General features: G+C 39.4%; 1 protein-coding gene across 2 annotated transcripts in view; it reads left to right on the plus strand.

Annotated features, from left to right (window-relative positions):
- The window catches only part of rragd (ras-related GTP binding D), a 90,038-nt gene that overhangs the window by 46,467 nt on the left and 19,306 nt on the right, over positions 1 to 24,265 (plus strand). For both annotated transcript variants that reach the window (XM_044374939.1, XM_044374941.1), the window contains 2 exons: positions 882 to 1,024; positions 19,296 to 19,444. In XM_044374939.1, the coding sequence (XP_044230874.1) occupies positions 882 to 1,024; positions 19,296 to 19,444 (292 nt within the window). The remainder of the gene's footprint in view (positions 1 to 881; positions 1,025 to 19,295; positions 19,445 to 24,265) is intronic.

A 24,265-nucleotide genomic window follows, 5' to 3' on the forward strand; every position in this document is an offset into this window, starting at 1 on the left:
AAATACAGCTAAGCTAAAGTACACTGTAATATCAGGAGTAAACAATATGAACAATTAAAAAACAGGAGACAACTATTTAAATGTATTCTCACTGTGTTTCGCTGCCCTTTCCTTTAAAAGCTGAATGGAGTTTCTCTGTCAGTAGCTCACCTGGGGCTGAACTGAATTACACATTGTGTTTCTATGGGAATCTGCAGATTTGTAGTAGATAATAGATTTTTAGTTACTTTATTTATCATCACTTCTCACAAGAGTAACTGGAAATCAAATTGGCTCTGCACACTGGCTAAAGCTACAGCTGACCAGACTTCGGCTTGCTTTCAACCTGTCGACACATCTACCAAAACAATTCCACCCTAATAGTTCCTGGACCACAGGCACATACTGTCTCAGGAGCAGGGACTGTTAGGGTGGCAGGAACTTCAGCTTAGGAATGGATTGCACCTAATATGCCATTATGGGTTATTTAGGTTATTATCGTTGGTGTATATTTCTGAGTAGGTAATGTTTATCATTTGAATGTTGTAAAATGCCATTTTTAAATGACACAGGTAAAGTGATGCGCCATTCACATAAGACGCAGGTCTGACCTGGGTCTGCTACAGTATTTTGCACTGATGTATGCATAAATACGTACAGGAATGAACATGGCGACTATGTGGAGCTGTTCCAGGCAGTTATCTATTTATGAAGCTTTATGTTCTTTGTGCAGCCACCTTATGAAACATTGATCAAAAAAAGATTGTGGGGCCCAGCCATTTTTAACAGTCAGTTAACTGGGATACAAACAATATTCAGAATTCTCCCTGCATGTAGTAGTGGCCACCAGATCTCATGTGTACTAACTTCAAGTTCTTCTTTGTCTCTGCCTCTATTATCAGAACTCAGGTATCGAGAAGGCCTTCCTGTTCGATGTGGTCAGTAAGATTTACATCGCCACAGACAGCAGTCCGGTGGACATGCAGACATACGAACTTTGTTGTGACATGATCGATGTGGTCATTGACATCTCCTGCATCTATGGGTAAGCCAATGGACACTCTTTACAAACCATAATAACACCAGCCATGTTTGCTTATAAACTTAGGGCTTCCCCTTGAAAGTGGATGAGTTGAATTGTGTTGGAGACCCCTCAGTTGACTGAGATGCTAGTCGAGCAGTTGTCTAGCAGGTCTATCCTGTTGAAGACGAGATGTCTGTCATTTCATAGTGGGTAATGCTGTGAATTTATTTTAAACACTTTCATTTGTTTATTCATTTATGCATTGTTTTAATGTTTAAAGTAAAATTTTAAAAAATAGGCTATAAGAGCCTGACCTAAAGAGGACCTATTATGCTCATTTCCAATTCTAAATTTTTATATCTGGACTCCACTAGAGTAGTTTTGCATGATTCACAGTTCAAAAAACTCCCTATTTATCTTATACTGGCCCTTTATGCAGCCCCTCAGTTCAGCCTCTGTCTCTAACAGGCAGTCTTAGCTCCTGTCTCTTTAAGGCCCCCCTCCCAACTAGCCCACTCTGTTCTGATTGGCCAGTTTTCCAGAGGCCCGCTGAGGGGCAGCCATATCAGAGTCCTGTTAAGTTACTGTTGATGCAAACCCAACATTTCCTGCTTTACTGCTTCAAATTAAAAGCTTTTAAATGACTAAATAACAGGAGACTTTTATTGTGAAGAAGTTACAGGAAGTGAAAGTGTTCCTCACTGAAATAGTGGAGCTTTGTTAAAAATGCTATAATGTAAAGCAGATGACCATATAAAGAGATCCGTCACGACCCGATGTCGACTCAGGCTGAAAATAGAAAAAAATGTTGGAAAGGACTGAATGTTCAGAGCAGTCTGAAGCTGGCGCTTTTTGCTCACAGGAATTACTTCTACATACGTTTACTCCATTATTTGACACGTCGGCCACTTTTAACATGACCATCCAACACTGTGACATTACATATATGACTGAAAATAAAGAAAAGCATAATAAGTCCCCTTATTCCGACAAATCCATATGGTAGCCCGACATAATATGTCGGGAATTCAAACAGTCTGCAATTCAAATCTTGCCTTGTATGCAGCTGTCTTTTATTGTTTTTAAATGCTCAAGTATATGTTCCCAGGACTCTGTTGCATTTTACTATGTTAATGTGGTTGAAATTATCACTGAAACTCATGCCAATAGATTTACTGATTGCCACATAGACTATATGAAAAAAAAGGAAAGAATAGTCAAAACTTCATATCGAACAGCCAAATCCGATTCAACGATCCATGAGAAACGGTGATGTTTGACCTCATAAATGTCAAAAGAATGTAAAGCAGGAAAAATTGGAAAGTCTCTGAAGAATTGAGTAGTATTGGACATGCTGTTTTTGGTCTTCAGTGCCAGTTAATGCTTCATCTTTTATATGAAGATGAAGATGAAAACAAAGTTGTACAACCATTTTCTACATGTTATTAAAACCAATATGACTCTCAACTGTTGATCATGAAACAAACTGGACACATGTTTCAGAGATAAAAAACATTAAATTCTCTTATCACAGAATATGCCATTTTAGATAATAATATCATAATATCAACATGTACATCAGAGATATTTAGTAGCTTGTTAATATAGTCAAATGTAGATCATTTGATGGTGTACATTGTCCTTTAGCTTAACTGCAATGCTCAGTAAATTTCCTTTACTAACCAAATTTAAGAGATCCTTGAAAGAAAAATGACATTAAAATATATCACTATCTGAGTTTTCAAATATCAATATCAGGATCAGCCAGACTCTACTTGTCTCGTGGGTTGAAATCTTGTTGATCAGTCTATTTTTTAACAACACTGACAGGAATAATGATCTTAATTACATACACCTTAGTATTCTTGACATGTTACTTTATTGAAGGAATCTTGCACTTTTGCCGGCATCCTGTTGCTTAAAGGATAAGCTGATGCAGAACCAAAACAACATTTAACTCATCCTACTTACAAGTATTGTGTGTGTATCCAAAGCCTGATATATCTGATTCCTCTGTGCCGCAGACCTCTGTTGTTGTCCAAAAACTATTAAAAACACGTCAATGAGTCACACAGCTGGGTGACATGTTCCTTGTCCCCGTTGAGCGTGTTTACAGTAGTTCTTTTAGAAACAGCTTGAAAGAGTAAAAACAGCAATCATGTTTTCATCCCTCTCTAGGAGAATTTCCTGTAAAGCAGACACCACTGCACATCAGTTCATTATTGGTTTGGCTCTAAACATTTCTTATTGTAAGGAAAATACAGGAAATTACCAGCCAAATCCTTTCAAGCAAACCAATCACAGAGCAGCTGAAATTCCATTTCAGTCTAAAACCAAATATATAATCGGCACATAAGATAACTGCCCTTTGAAAAACACTGTGGTAGACCACAGGTAGATTTGGTAGTAAAATGAATGAGGTCAGCGCTATTTGATGCAGTAATAATGACTTATACGTGACCAGGTTCTCTGCCAATAAGCCACCTGTGTTGGAACTGTTCACACACCATCCTCCTGTAATTGACTATTTTGGTTGCATGTATGAGGTGTCAGAAAATATGACCTGTCAGTATTCCTGCTAAATGGACCTATGTTAAGTCACAAATTTGATCTGTCATTCATTCCCAATTGAACACCTGTCACATCAGAATTTGTGTATTTGAGAGATGTTTTAGAGAGAAACTTCATACATGAATGATGGCTTTGATGTGTTTGAGGACAGTAGAAGGTTTGTTTGGTATACTTTCTATACTTTACATATACAGCCAATAGATCCTATAGAAGCTGGACATGATAACCTTGGAGAGATGTAGCAACTTAACAGTGTCATTTATCACTGGGGCCCTGTTTTAATCATGCAAGCAGAGTGGTAGGTGTTGTATTATCTTCACAAACTGCTGCTGCAGCAGCAAAATCATGTTTTGATTGCCAAATAAAATAATCATAATACAAATTTAGAAATGAATACATGTAAACATATACAACCACTGATTTGAACACTTATTCTTAGATGAAAGAAGAAAACCTTGTATTTTCCTTATATTATAAGTGTCAATATGGGACTTAAAAAGACATTATTGAGATAAATCAATAAGTAGAGAAAGGATTTTATGAGCATGAAAGGCTTGGGATTTTTTTCATATAGCAGCACATAATCCATCACTTTATCTGAAATATGCAAAGCTCGGAAAGATGTGTGTAGATAAATTAGAGCCTTGAGGGTATGAGCATATGGAAAGAGACTAAAAGAGAAATGATCAGGATGAAATAAATTAAAAACATGAATCAATATCAGTGTGTTTAAACCGAATGTATAAAGAAAATTAAGAAAAACTATATGTGCAAATTCTTGTACATATACAGGACAGGAGATCTGCTCATAGTCACACTGATCCATCTATATAAGTTCATATAATATGTACAAAATGTGTTGAGGTAGATCGATAGTGAAGTTATTACACCTTATCAAATATATATACAAAATTTTCCACTGTGGATCTTTAAATGGGTGCTATAAATGCTAGCTGTTCATAATTAAAGCCTTCATAGAAGTAATGTCAACTGAATAGTGGCAGCTTGCACAGATATCTGTACTGTTTTACTTGAAGCAGTAGTTATTAGTATAGAATAGATTTTATTGAGATGATGCAGTAGTTGATGACGTATCTGAAAGCGCTGTCCTTGTCAAGGTGAAGTATGCTGGGTAGCTGTGTGAATTGGCATACTGGAAATAATAGTAGTACAGAGCTGAATGTCCTCTGATCCCCCAGCAGATCCTCTCCGATCTGCTCTATATTCTCACTTCAATTATCACTCCAGCTGGGAGTATAATTAGGTCCTAATCTAGATCTGTGTAATCCTGTAGGATAGGGTACAATTAAAACCTGAAAAGGGAATTAGTGTGCTGTGGCACGTAATATAACCTCCGCAATCATGGAGGGATCAGGGGAAAGCTTCTCAATATATCTCTCATAATCAATATCAAAGACAGACTCATGTTTTTGACAATAAAAAAATACTTAAAAAGTTAAGTAGCTTGAAGTATTCCTCCTTTTGCTTTGGGTGTCAAATGGCCCCATATCCACATTTCTAGGGGATCACTGATCCATCCAAGGGTCATTTAACAACAAGATGCTAAAACTGTACATCTTACATCCAGAGTTCTACAAAAAGATTAAAATGATTTAAGAATTGGTCTATTATAGGAGACACAAAGCTAATGTTTTCAAAAACCTAAAATATATGTGACCTTTTAGGAAATTGTAACATAATTTAGATTAAAAAATAAGGTTAAGTTCCACTGACTGATATATTTTATCATTAGTTTACTTGGTCCTTCAAAGTTCATCTGTATCTAGGAAACTAGACCAATTAGCCCACATAGCGCTAAGCAGGGTAATGGATAGTAGGATAATAGCTACATTACTGGGAAACAGATGTATTTATTATTCTCAAAGATAATAATCATTACATTCAGGAGTGTTATTATATTCAGTGATGATTACTATAATTTTCCACTTACAGTATTAATGAAAAACTGCTGGTTCATCACCTTAAACACTTAACACTGACTGCTGAGCTAACGTAACATTAACTAATGTTAGGAAATGTTACAGGCTGAAGACTGGCAGGACAAGCTGCTGATCAGTGCTGAATGTTCAGGAGGTCCAAATTAAAATGTTGACCTTCTAATATAGAAAAACAAAAGTATGATGAAGATAATAAAAGTAATGTAAGTTTAATTAAGGGATTGCAACTTATTGTTCACTATCCACTAGCATTAGCATTTCTTGGTCACTGCTCAACTGCTATCTTGTGAGAACATATGGGGCTAGAAAATAACGTCACTAAACACTAGATTGTTTATGTACCGACGCCTGTACTGTTTGCTTGAGTAAGATCCTGGATGGTGTGGGTAATGTGAACTGTAGAGCCTGCAGAGGGAGTTGTAGGGGAGGGAATGTTAATGTCTCCCTCGGGTGACACACAAGTGACGTCATCAGCCGCTAATGCCAGTCACAATTATCAAACGTGTAAAAGCCATAGACTGTATAAAAATATGGACGTAGTCACCGTGACGTCACCCGTTGGTTTCTGAAGAGCGGTTTTGAAGCTCAAAGTGAGCCACTCCGGCCATCGCCATCTTGGCAGTGTGTGACGCTGCCTAACTCCCAGCCAATCAAAAATGGGCAAAGAGGCGGGCTGAGTGGCTGAAACAAGCCACCTAGCGGCTGGCGGACCTGTCACTCAAAGCAGCCATGTCCTTCATTATGCATAACTTTACGACTTAATAAAATTTAAACAAGTGGGTTATAAAAAAATTCACCCCATGTACAGTTGTCATGAAAGAGGAAATTAGCTACAGAGACCAAAACCATTTTTTGTACCAGGCTGTAAACATGTTTATTTCTGCTGTAAAGTTGGGCATTTTAACATGGGGGTCTATGGGGATTGACTCGCTTTTGGAGCCTCAAGTGGCCATTCAAGGAACTGCAGTTTTTGGCACTTCCGCATAGGCTTCATTTTACAGCCCTGGAGGTTGCCGCTTGGTAAAAACATCTTTATGAGAGCGACTGGCAGTGACTTGATCTGAAGACTTGAGATTAGAATCTTTACATGTGACACACTACATGATTTTATCTGCCGATTCCCAACACCAGCTGACCCAGGCTGGAACAGACTGGCTCCAACTTGGCCAAGCTGGTAGCACTGGAGCTGGAGTCTCTGCGGTGGTGGAAGCCTTTTTCAGTAGTTTGTTTTTTTTTTTTTCTTTTTAGACTCAGTCAAGAGGACATGAGGTGGCATACTGACATGTTTTTCTTCAGTCAAATTGCCAAACATTTGATGGTTCTCAAATGTAAGAATTTGCTGCCTTACTTGGTCTTACGGTATATTAAATAGAATGTTTTGGGTCTTTTGACTGTTGGCTGGACAATACAAGAAGTTTAATGATGTTGCCTTTGTGCTCTAGGATATTGTGATGGCAATTTTTCATAGTTTGCTGACATTTTATAGATGAATTGAGAAAATAAACAGCAGATGAATCAATAATGAAAATAATCATTACTTGCAGCCCTAGTTTTTCTTAAATTAAACAAGGAGCCAGTCAGAGATAGGGAGAGAGAAGAGAGGTGGGGAGAGCAAGAGGAGTACATGATGGAGGGTGACTGAGACTAATGAACTGTGTGTTTAAATAAGATTAGGCATATTTTTACAATTGATTTTTATTAGTGTATTTATTCTCTCTATTCATGTATGAGAGAATCATGTCAGTTACAGAGCCAAGACATGAAAGAGCCACATCATCCCTAAGTCCTAAGCAGCCACAGAGACTGAATATAATGAAGGTGGGTTTATTTATGATGTGTAAAGATGTGCAGTACATACAGTTGTTATTATAGAATTGGAATTACAGCTTCAGTAGAACTGTTTTAACTGTTGAATGTTGTAAAGGAACAGACAGCTTAAATCAATAATGGTTGATACTTTGTGGACTTTTTGAAGAAGCACAAATTCACCTTAGATTAAAATTGGTAGGCTATACAATATGAAGTTCTGCAGTCTGTGGTGCACCACAGAAGCTGAAGTTTATCTCCCAGCAACACTGGCTCTCAGTTGCCAGTCAGCCGAATGGGAAACACCCACTCAGAGGCTGGATGCTTAAGGGGCTGGTATACTCATTCAGACGTGATTGTTGGATGGTCGAATAGCTTCAGAACACCCCCCCCCCCCCCCCCCCCCCCCCCCCCCCCCCCCCCCCCCCCCGCCGCATCTCTCTGTCGGCAGATAAAGGAGTGGCTGCTGTGCAGAGCCATTTCTGTAACTTCAGCTGTGTGAAGGTGAGGAAGGAGCCAGGATTTTATCTTCTCTCTCTAGGTCTCCTTTTTCATAACTATTTCTGTCACTTTCTAGGTGAGCAACACTATGCATGTCTACACGGAGAGACTGTCTGAAAATATGCACCATTATCCCTGTATTTATCAACCTACAAGACTGTATCGATTGAGCAGTTTGATACAAAAAGAGTGCATGTTGTTTTTATCATACAGCAATGCTAGCAGTGTTGATTGATGGTTTTCACAATTATATGAAACCCACCATTCAATGAATGTGAAGAATGCAACATTTGCATTCTTCATTTCATTGAAATCATCAGGGCTGTTATGCCCCATCTAGGAGTGTCCAAGACACACCGTGAAAGAGCCCCATCTTCCCTGAGTCCCAAGCAGCCACAGAGACAAATAACTGAATGTAATGAAGGTGGGTTTGTTTACAATGTTAAATGCACAGGGAGCAGGATTTAGTTTCAGGGTGGACAAAGGCCAACAAACATAACAAACAAAAACAAATCTCACTGAGAAGGTAACCAATATAACCCAGCAAAATCAAAGAAACTAGATTACAACAATTTATCTCAAGGTTAACCAAACCTGGCAGCCCACCCCTATTAACTCCAAAACAGAGGAACAGAACCTTAGCTGGGTTTAACTACATCATCAGAGTGAGGCAGTATGGCTGGTCGGGAGAGGAGGGAAATGGGAGAGGCCCCTGCACAGTGGAAACGCCATCTTGGTTCCTTATTTGGCTTCCTCTCAAAGCAGCCAATCACCTGCCAGAGCTGGAAGCTGGTGCACCAATTGCCTCCTTGTCCCAGTGCACACCTATTTACATATATGCACACACACACACACCCACACCTGACACACATCATATACACATCCACGCTGATGGAATAACACACATTAATGAAAATTACAACCACGGTCGTGACACCCGCCTTCCCAAGAATCACACATTCCCCTATCATGTTTAATTCAAGTGAAGTCTGGTAGGTCTGGACAAAGCATCATCATGAGATTTTCTGTACCTTGCTTATAATAAATCTGCAGGTTAAAATCTTGCGGAAGGAGGAACAAGCGCATAAATGCAACTGAGAGAGAACCTCTAAAGGTTTTTTGTCAGTAGAAGACTTGGACAGGTTGTGAACTGGGCCCAGTAAACACTTTCTTTTAAATTCTTTAGGGTGAGCATTAGATCGAGTGCTTCCTTTTTGATGGTAATGTAGTTTAGCTGATATTTGTTCAACTTTTTGTAGAACCAGCAGATGGGATGATTAATTGCCTGCTCGTCTTCCTGCAGAAGAACAGCACCTGCACCACACACACTGGCATCTACCTCTAATTTGAAGGGGCATGCAAAGTGTGACAGGATGCAGGGGTGGGCGCACTACACAGCAAAGCCTTCGCTGATTCAAAATAGCCTGGCAAGCAGGGGACCAATCAAAGCTATTTGACGGACTAACAAGACATGTGAGAGGAGCCACCACATCAAAAAAAATCCTATAAAATCCCTGATAACAGCCAAGGACACAGCATAATGCCCTTTTTGACTGTGGGACTTGGAAATTGAACCTGCCCTTGTCCCACCTATGCGTTACAGCACCCTTTGCCAAATTCAAACAGGTTTAGGGTAAGACAGGCCTCGCAGAGATGGCTGAAAATAAGGGACAGTGTTTTTAGACAATAGACAAGTAGACAAGTAGACAACCACATCATCAAAATATGCTTCACAATTTTTCATCCCAGCTAGGACGTTATGCATGAGGCTCTGGAATGGAATCAAACAGATGAGACAAGAAAAACTCCAAATGAATCAGTACCTCTGAATTTCTCATGCAAGCAACTGACAATGAAGCACTTTTTTCTGTCAACCCTTCAGTAGAGGGATGATATTGAGGAGGAGCGGCACACACGGATACCATCAGCTCAGCAGGGGTGGCTGAGGGGCCCACCCTCTGGAAAAGTAACATTTGAGCAGATTGACATACTCTGGATTTTCTTTTCAGATCTAGTGTGCAAACATAATCTGTATCACTGATTTTTTGTTCCACTACGTATGGACCTGAGAACTGGGCTGGATCCTGGTAGGGGAAGCAGTACCAGAACTTTTTCACCTGGTTGGAAAGCTCTTAGCACAGACTTTTTTGTCATAATGACGATACATTTCGTGGGCCAACTGACACGCATGATGGAGACGCTCCCAGAAAGCACTAACATAAGCATATTATGTGTGACTCAGACAACCGTTTTTCCTTGAGGAGCGGGAGGGGAACACACACTGTATGTCTGAACACAAGATCACAAAGACTGAAACCTAAGGATCCCTGGGTGGTTTCTATCATAACAAATAGCAAAAGGGGGAGATCCTCATCCCACTCTCTGTCGGACTCAAGTCAGAATTTTCGTTGCATAGATTTTAGCATCTGATGGTACCTGTCCGGTGTACCTTGGGACTCTGGATGTTAAAGAATATGTTTTTGTGGTTAATTTTTAGTTCTGTCATAACCTGTGAAAAATACCTTTGACAGGTAATTTGTGCCGTAGTCGGTTTAATAGTTGTGGGTAAATGAAAAATTGAGAAGAACTTGGTGAGGACTTTCACAACGGGTTTGGCTTTTAAAGTGTTTCCTCCAGGTTGACTGTTTTGGGCTGGCGGGAGATGGGAGAGACTCAGCACCCAGACATTTCTCCATTCTCTGTTCATGAGCAGCTTAGAGTGACACTAAACGGAGAATAGCTGGTCCTGAGAAGCTGCAGCAGTTATTAACTGACACACTGTAGTCTGTACTATACATTTACTGCCAGACTGACAACTTACTGCTAGCCTTTTCCTCTGCTCCACTCACATTCACCCTGACTTTTCCACCACTCACTCTACTCACTCAACCACACATTCACTATGCACACACATTATGCACTGCCCTAAAGGAGCTATGCTACTCTTATAACAGTACCTCTCACGTAGATGTCCTTAGATGTCCTGGATTTGATGCACTAGTCAATGACTCAAAACAATTCCATGATAACGTACGGTGTTACTGTGTTCGCACAGTGTGTGAGTGAAAATCATTCATTGCCCATTGATATTAATGATTGTGTGAAATTTTAGCAGCAGTGCTCATGATTCTGCAGCGGTGCACTGACACTGCATAATGAAAACAGGGGAAACACTGGGGGTAATGAGATGGCCTCAGGATACTGCGTAGCAGCGCACATCACTGTCAGGATATATTGATGTCCAGATTTAGTTTTTGGCAAAGGGCCCATTCAGTCTGATAACTGTCTCAAATGGCTCCCCAAGCACCGTGATGGGATGCAGGGGGGCCGACAGTTTGATTGGGCTTCACCACAACTTGACATGTGTGACAGGAGCTGCAGTATCAGCAGTATCAGCATCTGTTTTTAATCCGGGCCAAAAGAAATTATGCAACACACAGTGGTAGGTTTTTTTTAACACCGAGGTAAGCTGGAGTCATGTGCAAATCTGAGTACTTGTGGTTGGTGTTCTTTTAGCACTACCACCTGATTTTATTCATTTCACTGGAATCAGGTTTCCACTTTCTCATCAGAACACCCTTTTCTAGTAAAACAACAGTGAGTTGTTGGTTTCCCTTGGTGGCTATGGCAGAGCACAAACACAGAGCTAAGAACAGGTGATTTTGCTGAACATACATCAACATCTCTTAAACTCAGCTCTGCCTTAGTGGGCAACAGGTCAGACTCATTTTCACCTTCTGACACTTTTTCACTCACAGTATTGGAGGAAGCTGAACAGGGGAACTCACTCTCATCTAATGTAGCCATGAAGGACTCAGTTTACTGCTTATGTTATGTCATCCTGTTTCAGGTAACATGAGACTATAGAGTGATGGTAAAAAAAATTTATCCAAAAACAAACCTAAAGAATACACTCTCACTGCTCTCTTAGAGACTAATGAAGGATTGATCACCCATTTATTAATGACTGAAAAGGTATTTATGAATGCCAAATACATTTGTGGTTCAACATTTGGTATAGAGACTAATTATGAAGAGATACTTGGACTGGGTCATAGAGTGAGAGGTCAGAATATGAACAGTATGTAGATGTGAAGTTGATATGTTGAACTTGTTAGCAAACAGTTATTTCCACATCCAGCAGTTACGTAACAACATTATCATTCATTTGGAGTCGTGTTTCTGTCCAACTGGTGAATTTAAGTCCAAAAATTACTTTCTTTCAGCTCAGTTTTTGCTCTCAACAAACTCCTCAGGGGAAATATGTGGCTCTTTAGCTCTCTTGAGCTTTTTCTCAGCTGCCTGCTGTGGCTGAAAATGACGCTATGAGAGTGAACAGCAAAGCAGTGAACTGAAACTCGTTACAAAACTCTGTAAAGCTGAGGGTAACTGCAGAGTCACTCTCTATGAGTGACTCTTCTCACATTACACATCAACAACTGATATATTATTATTGATTATAGCCACTTTATGGCTCCAAATAAAATTCCCAAATGCCCTTTTGTCTGCCTCATTGCTGTATTTTTGTCAGCTTAGCTGACTCATAACCTGTGTGGAGAGATGTTCTCATGGAATTCTCTTTTTGTTAGATGCTAGTCATGCGCTCATGATATGTCAACTGGTAGTATTTAGATATGTCATTGATTTCTATATAAAAATAAGGATAAAGGAATAACATAGACGTGAGGACCACACTATAAACTTTGTCCCGTTAGAGATCTCCAGATTTAAAATTCACTCTTGTAACAATTGTAGATCTTCAGAGAATAGGTTGAAGCTGCTTTTCCACCACAGGAACTTAATGACCTGTAACCTGGAGCTTCCCATACTCTAGACCTATTGGAACTTGAAGGGTTAAGGTGGTTGGTTCTGTGTTGCTTTTCTACTATTTTTTACAAATTGGGAAGGATTGGATGTATGTCTCTTTTTATTTTCTTTCTTGATCAAAACAAATTCCATTTCATCACTATCAAATACAAAGCCAAAAATTAGACATCGTAAATTGAAATTACAATGAGGTCTTGTTAAAGACAAATAGAAAGGACAAGGGAAATGACAAGAAGAGGAAAAAAATACAGTCAATAAAATAATACATTAACATAAAGTAAAAGCAGATTAAGCTCTAAATGTTACAACATAGCTGTAATAATAATAATAATGATAATAATAAACTGATTCAATTTTAGAGAGTTTTGTAAAATATGTAAAATAATGAAGGAAAATAGAAAAATTGGTAATCTCTTTGTGAATAAATAGGTTCCCATTATAACTATTACATTTACTAAAAAATAAATGTTAGGGTCTTTGCATTTAAAATGTGTTATAACATGAAATTATGTGTATGTTGGAAACGACAACTAAAATCTGACCAAAATTTGGTGATAAGGTTACAACTGAAAAAGTGATGTGATTCATTTTCTTTCCATTTCCAACACATTATTATTCTGTCATTTAAAATTCCTCATCGATGTACACACAGAAGTGGAATGGTGGTTACTGCTGTGTTGTGTTTATTGTAGTTGAGCTGTGATGACACACAATCACAGACAACAGCCCTGTGAGCACCCCCCACCTTCCATGCGAGTGTCCAGAACTTGATTTAGTACAACCTCCTGAGGGATGCCAAAATGTAGCTCCTGGAACCAGGGACAACGGGTACAAGTTCAGTTAGGGGTCGCTAAGTTCCTGTAGTGGAAAAGGCCTCTGAGCAACTTCCTGACTCTCTCCCCGGCCTCAGCCTGGCCTTCTTTCATTGACACTCTGGCTTTCCAATGTCATCTCTCTCAACAAGTCTTGTCTGTAGCTGAAAGCAGCACTGGATGGTTAGCCTTGATCAAGCCACATAAGCCTCACTTTCACACTCACCTGTCATTATTTCACTTGTTTCCAACATCAAAGGCAGCAGTGAGGGAGCAATAATAGACAGCACACTCTTCCCATTGGCAGACATTAATTAGATAGACTGAGAAAGGTATCTGTCTCCAGGTTGATCAAAGAATTTTCCAAGTCCAGGACATTGGTTATATATATGTAGACTTAAGTGGCTTAAGTGATTAGTTTCTTTCTCCAATACAGCCTCCTATGAGAAATATAGTCATATTTCCACCCAGTTACTGCAATTACAGTAAAATCAAGCGCACCTGCACCACACTATCCTTACAACATGAGTCACATATTATAAGACACCTGTAAGACTTGTGTTTTCATACTGTTGTTCATCATTTGTGATGTGAAAACATCAGATTTCCACAGTCAGAGACGTAAAAAGTGTGCGTCTCTCCTGCTGGCTGCTGGCTGCTGGCAGCGCTGTCAGCTGAAAAGTCGACCACACTGGACAGTAGAGGAGGAGGCAGCAGAGACGCTGGTACGCATCTGTTTAAACAGTAATTTAGCCATCTTCATTGCATTTTACACTGTACAGCAGGAAACAGTCAGTCTGCATCGCGCTATCCTCCGTTTCCATCACAGTTATGGATTTAGGTCATTTAGAGACAAGAATATGTAAAAGTTCACAGCCTGTCATGCTGCATTATTCTGTATATAATGACTTGTCCAAAAAAAAGGCAGTGATTCGAGTGGAAAAAAATGCCAGTCAACTTGGGGATCTATCGACTGATGCATTGACTCAGTGACTTTTAGGGGGCAGCCATAGAAAAGACACTATACATTGAATTAAGAACAATCGTAGACACAGTCACGGCCAATGCTACTGTCACATCATATGGAAGAGTAGAGACGGGTAAGCTGACCGTGTTTACAACTCAAGAAGGTTGTACTGTATGATTGCAGAAGATCAATCATGCTGTGTATTGACATTGAAATGAATACAGTATTATATCCGTTAAATTAGGTTTGAATTACCTTGAACAATGCCATGGTTTGGTTTCCAGGCTCCTCTGTATTATTAATGTGAATATATTGCAGCTTTCAGAAAGATCAGACTGTCCCTGTTGTAATTTCAACTCGGATGGTGATGTGAACACTGTTTTTGTCATAGCCAGGAGTAATTGGGTACTCCCATATGACATGAACACAGCATAATTGTTGTTTGTGTTTTATGTAAGTGCATCATTTTTTCCCCTAAATTCGATATATGTGTTGTTGAAATGTTTTCTTTATTTCCTTGTGTTTTGTCTATTTGCAGTTATTTCAGTCAACTTCTGAGGCTTCACAGAATCTCTCTGAGTGGAAAGAGTTCAAGATCAAGTCACTGAGTTCAAATACATTTTGGTGACACTTTTTGGTGGGGCACACAGGCAAACGTAATAAAACCACCCAAACTGAATTCTGAAATGACGTATGGTCATGATGCCTCCCCTGGGCCAGGTGATCCTTGTTTGACCCGTGTTTGTTGTCGAGATAATAGAGGGGAGTGTGTGTGTGTGTGTGTTTGTGTGTGTGTGTTTGTATGTTTCACCCAAGGCAACACAGCTGGGGGTTTTAAATGAACTAGGCCACACTTGGCCTGAAGTGAGGGAATATTTAACCCATCACAGCTGTGTTGGGGAATGTGTGGCCAAGGGGACAAACAGGACTCCTGATAATTTCACATTTTGGCCCTGGATAGAGGTGGATGCCAGATGTCTGGAGATTATGTTTTGTTTTTAAACACAGGCCACTTAGTTAAATGTTCATCTAAGTAGCTCCTGATAATGTATGCACTCACCTGTGTCCTGGAATTGTTCGACGTTAACAAATGTGAAAGTGTTGCAGGTACCAGTTGGACCTGCTCAACCTAAATCAGTAGATTGTTGTACAGAAGGCTGCCATCATTATCATGACAAAACAGCTGGGATATTATCCTTAATTAGAGGCTTTAGTAAATGGAGTCTTTTTTCACCTCATTTAATTAATGAGCTCCTCTGGTTTGAGAAGCCTGGCATGCACCACACTTGGAAAGCTAAAACATCCCTTGGCCAGCAAACTGAGCCAACTCTTTTGTCAGTGAAATGCAATTATTTCTTTTTCTCTTTGACAACAATGATGAATTCAGAATTCTCTAAACTCACATTAGCTGTGCATGTTTCTCCTCTTTGGCTGTTTCCAATCTGTGGAGCACTGTGACTATTCTTAGCTCACATATGTCATCATGTCTAGGCCATTGGGCATGAAAACATGAGATTAAGTATGCGAGAGCGTTTTATTCATTTTGATAATTACATTTAATCCGGCATCTGTTGCATAGAGATGCTTTTTATCATATTTCTACTGTATGATGTGTTTGTTGCCAGCAGTGCCTCAGGTATAGATATGAGTGATTTATTATTAATAGAAGCTGAGCTTGGTGCTGTCTGTTTGCCCTTGTGAAGTGAGGATTGATGCCGGATGTGCAAAAATAATTCCCTGTGAAAGTGTTGTATTTTTTCACAGCTACTCAGACAGGTTTTGTGAAATGTATTCATTTCCCCAAATTGTTAACACAAGGTTCCAAAACAAATCACTCTGCTGAAACATCTAATCACTCAACTAAATACTTCAAATATCAAAATCTTCCCACAAGTGTGTGATGGGTAGTCGATGCTCCACATGTCATCTGGCTGATCCGATCACATTCTGATCACAGTGTGTTCTGAGTGCATTTACACGTGCATTAACATGTGTTTTTCCTCATCCAGATAAAGTATCCAGATGCAAATCACATGTTAATGCCAGGTGTAAATGGGGTATAATAGTCACAAAGCACCCAGTGGCATGTTGTGGGGAAGTTGAAGAAAAATTTTTGCGAATGTCCTCTGGTATATGGGAGTGACAACTGGGAAATAACCAAACAAAACGCGGAAAAAAAAACCCAATCGTGATGTGCAATGGATTCTAGACAATGGGGCTTGAATGATAACAACAATGTAAACACATTGCTCAGGAAATGAACTGCTTTGTTGTGTGCCTGTATAGTTGCACTGTGAGAAACATTCGGAGTTCAGTATATACCGTATATTACACACTAAACTTCACTTCAAAAGCTTCTTAAGCTTCAGGCTTGTTATAGAGAAGAGACAGCCTACATCTGCATACAAGCATCATTAGTGTTTAAACTCATGAGTTGATGCTGCGTTCCACAGATGCTGCATTCAAATTAATCCTGATGTTTTCTGATGGACTGATGGCAGAGATTGTGCTGCTGAACAGAACAATTGTGTCATTTCCCCCCTGAATGTTCCTTGAATCATTTTTGACACTGTGATGGGGAAGATTAACTTGTTGAAAGTACACATCATCTGCCAGAAGGGACATGAAGGCCATGGATGGATGAACACGTTACAGTGCACTATGGCATCAAAGTGTCCTTGTACAGGTGCAAGGCAGTTAAAAGGAGGTTTTTATTTAGTTTGTGGCAGTCACAAGCATTAAAAACTTGCTTTTGGAAATATTTCATGGCAGCATGTCTTTCTCAAAACAATGGGCCTCATGCAAGAAGCACTCATATGGACAGATTTGTTCTTAAGAGGCATGTACAAGCGATTTAAGAAAATCTGTGGCATCAATTTTCTCATACTTTTCTCTTAGGTACAGACTACATTTATGAGTGGTCCAGAGCTGTCGCACAAGTCATGAACCAATAGTCTCTGACTTTCTTCACAAGTGGAGAAACACTTGTTTGACTTAGAATTGTAATATCTTAATCTGAATGAATTTGGAGTTCAAACATGATATGAGCACACCTCACAGAGAAAGTTTGGATACAAATACAGAAATGTTTGTGCATTAGGCCTAATGTTCCTGTTATACCCAGCTCACACCCATGTGCCACAGCCACATTTTTTAGCGGCTCGTCCCACACATCTGATGTAACAGATACTCTTCAGTTTCAGTCAAAACAGCTGTGTACAATCATGGTGTAACAGCTCAGGTTTTACTTAACACATGTAACTGCAATCAGAAGTGTAAAAAGCTTCAAGTATATGTTTTTTCCAAATTACCCCTCATGTCCACTGGATGTAGCTGCATTGTTCCAGTTGCTCCAGGCCTGCGTCATGCTTTCAGTGTCTTCCATGTATTTGCAAAGCTGTGAGCGCCACAAACTACATTCTATTGTATTGGGGTGAAGGCAGAAAGTTCAAAAACTGCATTAAGAGATACCACTAGAGGGAGAGGAGAAAATAGGCCTTATTTATTTGATTCAACAGACCCTTTTAACACCCTCAAACTATTATATCTCACCAATCAGCCTGTGCAGCATTACCCATATGTGATGGGTTCATGGCCTTATGTTTTTCACATACCAGTGTGAGTCTACCAATGCACTTGTGCAGTTGGAATCAGGATTTATCAGACTAGACAATATTTTTCCAGTGGTCCTCTGCTGACCACACATTCAGGACTGCATAACATGTGCTGCTCTACCCTATTGTACTTTGAACTGACAACTATGAACTGAGTCCTCCACTATTATTCACAAACATCATCCAAGGTCTGCCTCTTGCTGATGCTCATCTTTGAGATCGCTGCCTTTAAAAAAGTCAGCAAATGCTCTTGGTTTCCTGGCTCCCACAATCATGTCAGATCAGGTGGGAAACCTTCTCTGGGTCAGGTAGCCGTGGGTAAATAAGTATGTAAATATTCAAATTCTGGTTGCTGTTTGAACTGTTATTGCTACTGGCAATGTAAAGGAGAAAGGTGGATTCAAAGTCAATATGTTAGATTGCAAAGAGTGCAGATAGTATCATGTCCTGTTTGTTTTTATTTCTGTATAGCAGAAAACAGAAGTTAACAAAGGACTGGCCCAGTTTAGGAGTTGTGTGGGAGTTTTCCTCATTTGAACTGAGGGTCTGACATCAATCATTTGGGCAGTTGTAAAGCCCTGTGATGAAAGGGCTATACTGATAGAGTTGACTGTTTATTTGGCTTTTTGGGATTCATTTTGTAACAAGAGTTGGTGCTACAGTGAAACTGTGTATGTGTACTATAGAATGAGAAATCCCATGTGATTCAAAAAAGGAATATATAAACCAGGAAAATAAAATGAATGTTCATCAGGTGGAATGAAGAAAATAAACAATGTTATCTTTTGTTTGTTGGCTTTCTTCATGAAAACAGAATAAATTACAAGTGAAAAGAAAAGAGCAGCATGTCCTTCCTGTTCAGTCCTCAGTTTCTCTCCATGTCCTCCTGCTCTGTTTGTTTAAATTCTCAGACTCCCATAACCGCCTTTTAAACTGCTCCTATCACTGCTCCCTCTGTTTCTCCCATCTCCACCTTTCTCTCTACATCTTTACATTCCTGTGGTTGAATGCTAAAATCAGAGGTCTGTTGTTTTTCGTAATAGCAACTACTGTGTGCTTCCTTTGAAATTGTCCAAAACAAGGAGCTGTGATAACAGGCTGAATGAAGTGTATAATGTTGCCTCAATAGAAGTCTTCCCTTTGTGAGAAACAGGGCCAGTATCGTGTTTCAGATGATGCATTATTTTTTTACTCATTGGAGTTCAGTTAAATGTGTTTCTTTCTTCTTTCCTCCAGTCTGGCTGACAGTGAAGCTGGGTTGCCCTATGATAAGGAGTCTATGGCCATCATCCACCTGAACAACACTACAGTCATGTACCTGAAAGAGGTCACCAAGTTCCTCGCCATGGTCTGCTTCCTCCGCAAGGAAAGCTTTGAGAGGAAAGGTAAGTCAGTTTGCAGTCAGAACACATGCACAAAAGAAACTGTTTTTTTAAACCTTTATTTTAGGATTTTCAATATAAAACACACACTCAGTACATCTCTTGAGTAACTGAGCCATGATTATCTTCACAAATACAGAAAAAAAAACAAATCATAGGACTTCAACATCACTATTAATATAAAATACATATAAACAGCGATAGAGGGTACACAGTTACACTGTCAGTCCACTAACCTTGAGGTACTCTAGTGCAGGGCTCCAAATTCTGAAAAATAGTCGACTCTTATTCTTGTTAAAGAACCTTAATCTTTCTAAGTGCAACACATTCATCAACTCTCTTATACACATATCATATGTTGGTGCGTAGTCTGACTTCCACAAAAGTGGAATATGTTTTTTTTGCTACAACCATACCACATGAAGTAGCCTATGTTTCATTTGCCATAGGTAACACACTCACCGCACCTAAGACAGCAACTAGTGGGTTAGATTCCCAATTCTTCTCAAAGCTTTAGAGAAACATTCACATACACTCTTCCAATAAGTTAACAATTTCTGCCATGACCAAAGAGAATGTGTCAGTGAGCCGTCAGCCTCTTTACACCTGTTACAGAAGGGGGACACATCAGAAAAAATCTTGTGTACTCTGTCTTTGGAGTAGTATAGCTGATGTACTGTCTTGAATTGTATCAGTCTGTGAGTTAATTGAACATTTATGCACACTTTCAAGGTTTTCCTCCCAAGTCTCATTATCTATCTTTTCGCCCAACTCGGTCTCCCAATTCTGCTTGAGCATACTTGTGTTAACATCAATATGTCTTTGTATGGTTTGATAAAAGTAAGAGACTCCCCCCTTGCTACGCGGATTGAAGTTGTTGATACTCTCAAAGGAGTTATGGAAACAAATTTTCTCAAAATTGGGGATATTTTTCCTTACATAGTCTCAGATTTGCAAGTACCTGAAGATATCTGAGGCTGGGACTTTATATGCTCTCTGTAGCTGCTCAAATGACAAAGTGGCCATCAAAGTATAAAGCGCTTATATCTTTGTTACCCTTAAGATTCCAATCTGTGAAAACTCATGACTCAATTAAGCCAGGAACGAATGCATGATTTTCACGTATTGGACTATCAGTGTAGGTATTTGGTGCTTTTATGTGTAATTTGATTTGCGTCCAGATTTTAAGAGTATTCTTAATGACAAAACTATTATTGTAATGTAATTTGCCTGTTTTTGTGGGGCTGTTAAGAAGGGAAGAAGGAAGGTCTTATTACAAAGAGTCTGCTCTAATGATAGCCAGACTGGGCAGTCACTTTAGTCATTGGCTGGGCCCTTTTTCCACCACAATATAATGTTTAAGTGAGCTACCCTGTAGTAAGCTTTAAAGTGTGGCAGTCTGAAACCACCCTTGTCTTCTGATTTAATTAGGTGTTTTTTGGTGATTCATACAGTTTTGTAGCTCCATATAAAGGACACAATGATTGAATCTAGCTGTTTAAAATAAGAAAGAGGAATGAAAGACAGGATGGCTTGGAAAAGGTAGAGAAATCATGCAAGAACTACCATTTTGATAGTATTGATTCTCCAGGCCATGGAGATATGGATTGTTTCCCAGAATTCCATATTTTGCTTTAGTTGATCATTTTTCTTCACCAGTTAACCCGTAGAAGGTCATCTGCTGTTTTTGTTATTGTAATTCCAAGATATATGAAGCTGCTGTAGGCTTTTTTGAAAGGAATGGTCTGCAGAAATTGTTTGTTAATATTTGTGGAAATGGGCATTAACTCACTTTTTTCCTTGTTAACTGCAAATCCTGAGAACAAGCTGAAGCTGCTAATCAGTGAGAGCAGTGGAGGTATTGATGTCTCTAGGCTTGATAGATAGAAGAGGATATCATCAGCATAAAGAGAGAGGTGTTGTGGGGTCCTCTGTAGGTCTAGGTTAGTTATTTCAAGGTTCTGTCTGATACAGATTGCTAATGGTTCCATCATAATTGCTAACAAAAATGGGGAGAGAGAGCAGCCCTGTGGGGTTCCACAGTGTATCTCAATGGGCATGAGATGTTTTGGTTGGTAATGACTGAAGCAACAGGATGCAAATAAATAACCTATCGATTTCCTAAATGAGGGTCCAACACCAAATTCTTCCAGTGCACATAGCATATACTGCCATTCAACCGGATCAAACGCATTTGTATGCTTTGTATATAGGCCATTAAACAGGTGACGTAGGTTGAAAAACTTGTGTCTCCCTGACATAAATCCAGCTTGATCTGGATGTATAATAGTGCAAATAAATGTTTTGAGTTTTTTAACTAGTATCTTTCCCATAATCTTAGTTTCTGTTGTCAGCAGTAAAATAGGGCAATATGATGAAAACTCTATCGAATCATCACCAGGCTTTGGAATTAGTGAAACATCTGCTTTATGCAAAGATGGTGGGAGTTCAGAAGCTTTCCTTGAGTGGTTGAACATTTGGAGGAGCAAGGATGTAACCATAGCATCATACGTCTTAAAAAATTCAATGCCGATCCATCATGACCCGGGGCCTTATTCAGAAAGGAGGAGATAGCACTACTTATCTCCTTTAAGGTACTATCTTCATCCATTGCTCTATCAACTTATTTAGAAAGTTTTGGCAGATCTAGACTAGAGAAAAAATTCTTTATGACATTCGCATCAACTCTACCTTGTGTTTGGTATACATCTGCGTAAAAGTCTGCAAAACACTTGTTTATTTTTTTTGGGGGGGGGGGGTCAAGATGGTGCCATTTCTAGATTTTGTGGATGGCCTTTGAGGCTGTGCCTGTCTTAACTGTCTAGCTAGTAATCTATGTGGTTTGTCTCCCAGCTGAAAGTATTGATGTCTAACTTGAGTGAGTAACTTTTCAACATTCTTTGAGATTATGGTGTTATATTTATATTGTTCACTATAGTTGTGGTTTCCCTGTCTATCAGTAGTCTCTAAGGGTGTTAACTCCTTTTCTATTTCAGATAGTCTCAACCTAGAACGTTTCTTTACTACCGCCTCATATGATACCTTTATCATTAGTGCTTAAAAATACAGAAATTTGCTCTGAGATGAATGTACAAACTGGATTATTTTATATATATATTTTATACAAAGATATTCAAACACCAGGTATAATCTCTCCTATTGATCTTCAATTCAAGATCCAACGAAACAGGGGCGTGGTCTGATATAAGAATGTTGTGATAGGTACACACGGAAACAGCTGATAGCAACGTTGAATCTAACAAAAAATAATCTATCCTTGAGTAACTTTTAACAGAGGAGAGAAATGAAAAATCTCTTCCTGTTGGAGGGAGTAATCTCCAAATATCTACTAGGTTATAGGATTGAATAAGAGTTTTAACAATGTGCTGCTCTTTGATGTGCCTGACTGGCTTGGTTGCTTATCTAATTTTGAGTCTAAAAGGCAATTGTTATCCCCTCTAATTATCACATTGGAGTTTGATAGATCAGGTTAAGTGCTGAATAATTTTTTTAAAGAAGATGGGGTCATCAAAATTCAGACCATATATGTTTACCACTGTTACTGGTTTTGAATTGAGAGATCTGTATACCACTAAGTATCTCCCGTTTTGATCAGAGATGGCTTGTGTGTGGATGAATGGAACATTTTTCCGTATAAGTATGGCCACCCCCCTCACTTTAGTTTGACTGGTAGACCTGTTAGCCATCTTACTGCTGACTTTTTGATGTGTGTTTCTTGAAGAAAATAAATATCTCCTCTCAGCGATTTCAGATGTTTAAAAACCTTTCCCCTTTTGACTGGGCTATTCAGCCCTCTTACGTTCCAACTGATTAATCTGATTTTTCCATTGTTATGTATACCTACATCAGCTCACGTCTCTGAGCCCTATTGTCATAAATAAATGTGTAACCATGACTGAGCAGTATGGATTGAAATAGCTTACGTTTCTGCAAACGGAGATCCACCACACTTACATGATGCAATAACAAACAAAATAAAAGAAAAGGAAAAACTGTCCTCACCACTGAGCTGGAGAAAAGTTTGCATGGAATTGCTAACAGGAGAAGTTCTACAACAGATAACTTGGAAAAGTCCCACTCATCATTTTAAGCAGGGACAAGCTTTAAGGCTGACTCTTATGGAAGCTACAGTGCCAATAACATTGTGTATTACAGTCTATTATGGGCTTGTTTCTTAGCCGTCGCCCGACAGCTGCTTGCCTGCTCATCACAATGTCATAAGCTACCAGTTAGCTATATATTGCTTCAGGAACCATTCTGCTTTGGCTGGCATTTCAAAAGTGTCAGTGTTGTTACAGACAGTGACGATGAACCTGGCAGGGTGTCAAAATCCATATCTGATCTTCCTTTCCTTGCACTTATCTTTGATCTCATCAAACTGGTGACATTGGGTCTGGGAGGATGTCCACTGTAGCACTTTCATAGGTAAGGAGGGACTTATACCTTGCCAGCCGCAGCACAAGCTGCTTGTAGTTGTGCAACCTCGCTATGATGGGTCTTGAATTTCTTTCCTGGGCAGGTTGAAGACATTTGTGGGCCCTATCCACTTTTATTGGTTTAATAAAATCTCAAAGTCAGATGGTTTACCTTCCTCAGCTTTCTCCTTGATGCCCATGATTCAGATGTTCTGTCGGCGGGAGCACGCTTCTAGCTTCTGATGCTAGGTTAGCACACCATCTTTCCAGCTCTTCAATCTGTTTCTCACACTATTGAGCGGCTTCCTGTGTTGACATTAAACAGACATTGATCTCAGCAAATGCAGATTTCAGACCAGAGAGGGTTGCGTTGATTTCAACAAATCTT

The sequence above is a fragment of the Thunnus albacares genome, chromosome 15 (genome assembly GCF_914725855.1).
Source record: "Thunnus albacares chromosome 15, fThuAlb1.1, whole genome shotgun sequence".
NCBI classification, from domain to species: Eukaryota; Metazoa; Chordata; class Actinopteri; order Scombriformes; family Scombridae; genus Thunnus; species Thunnus albacares.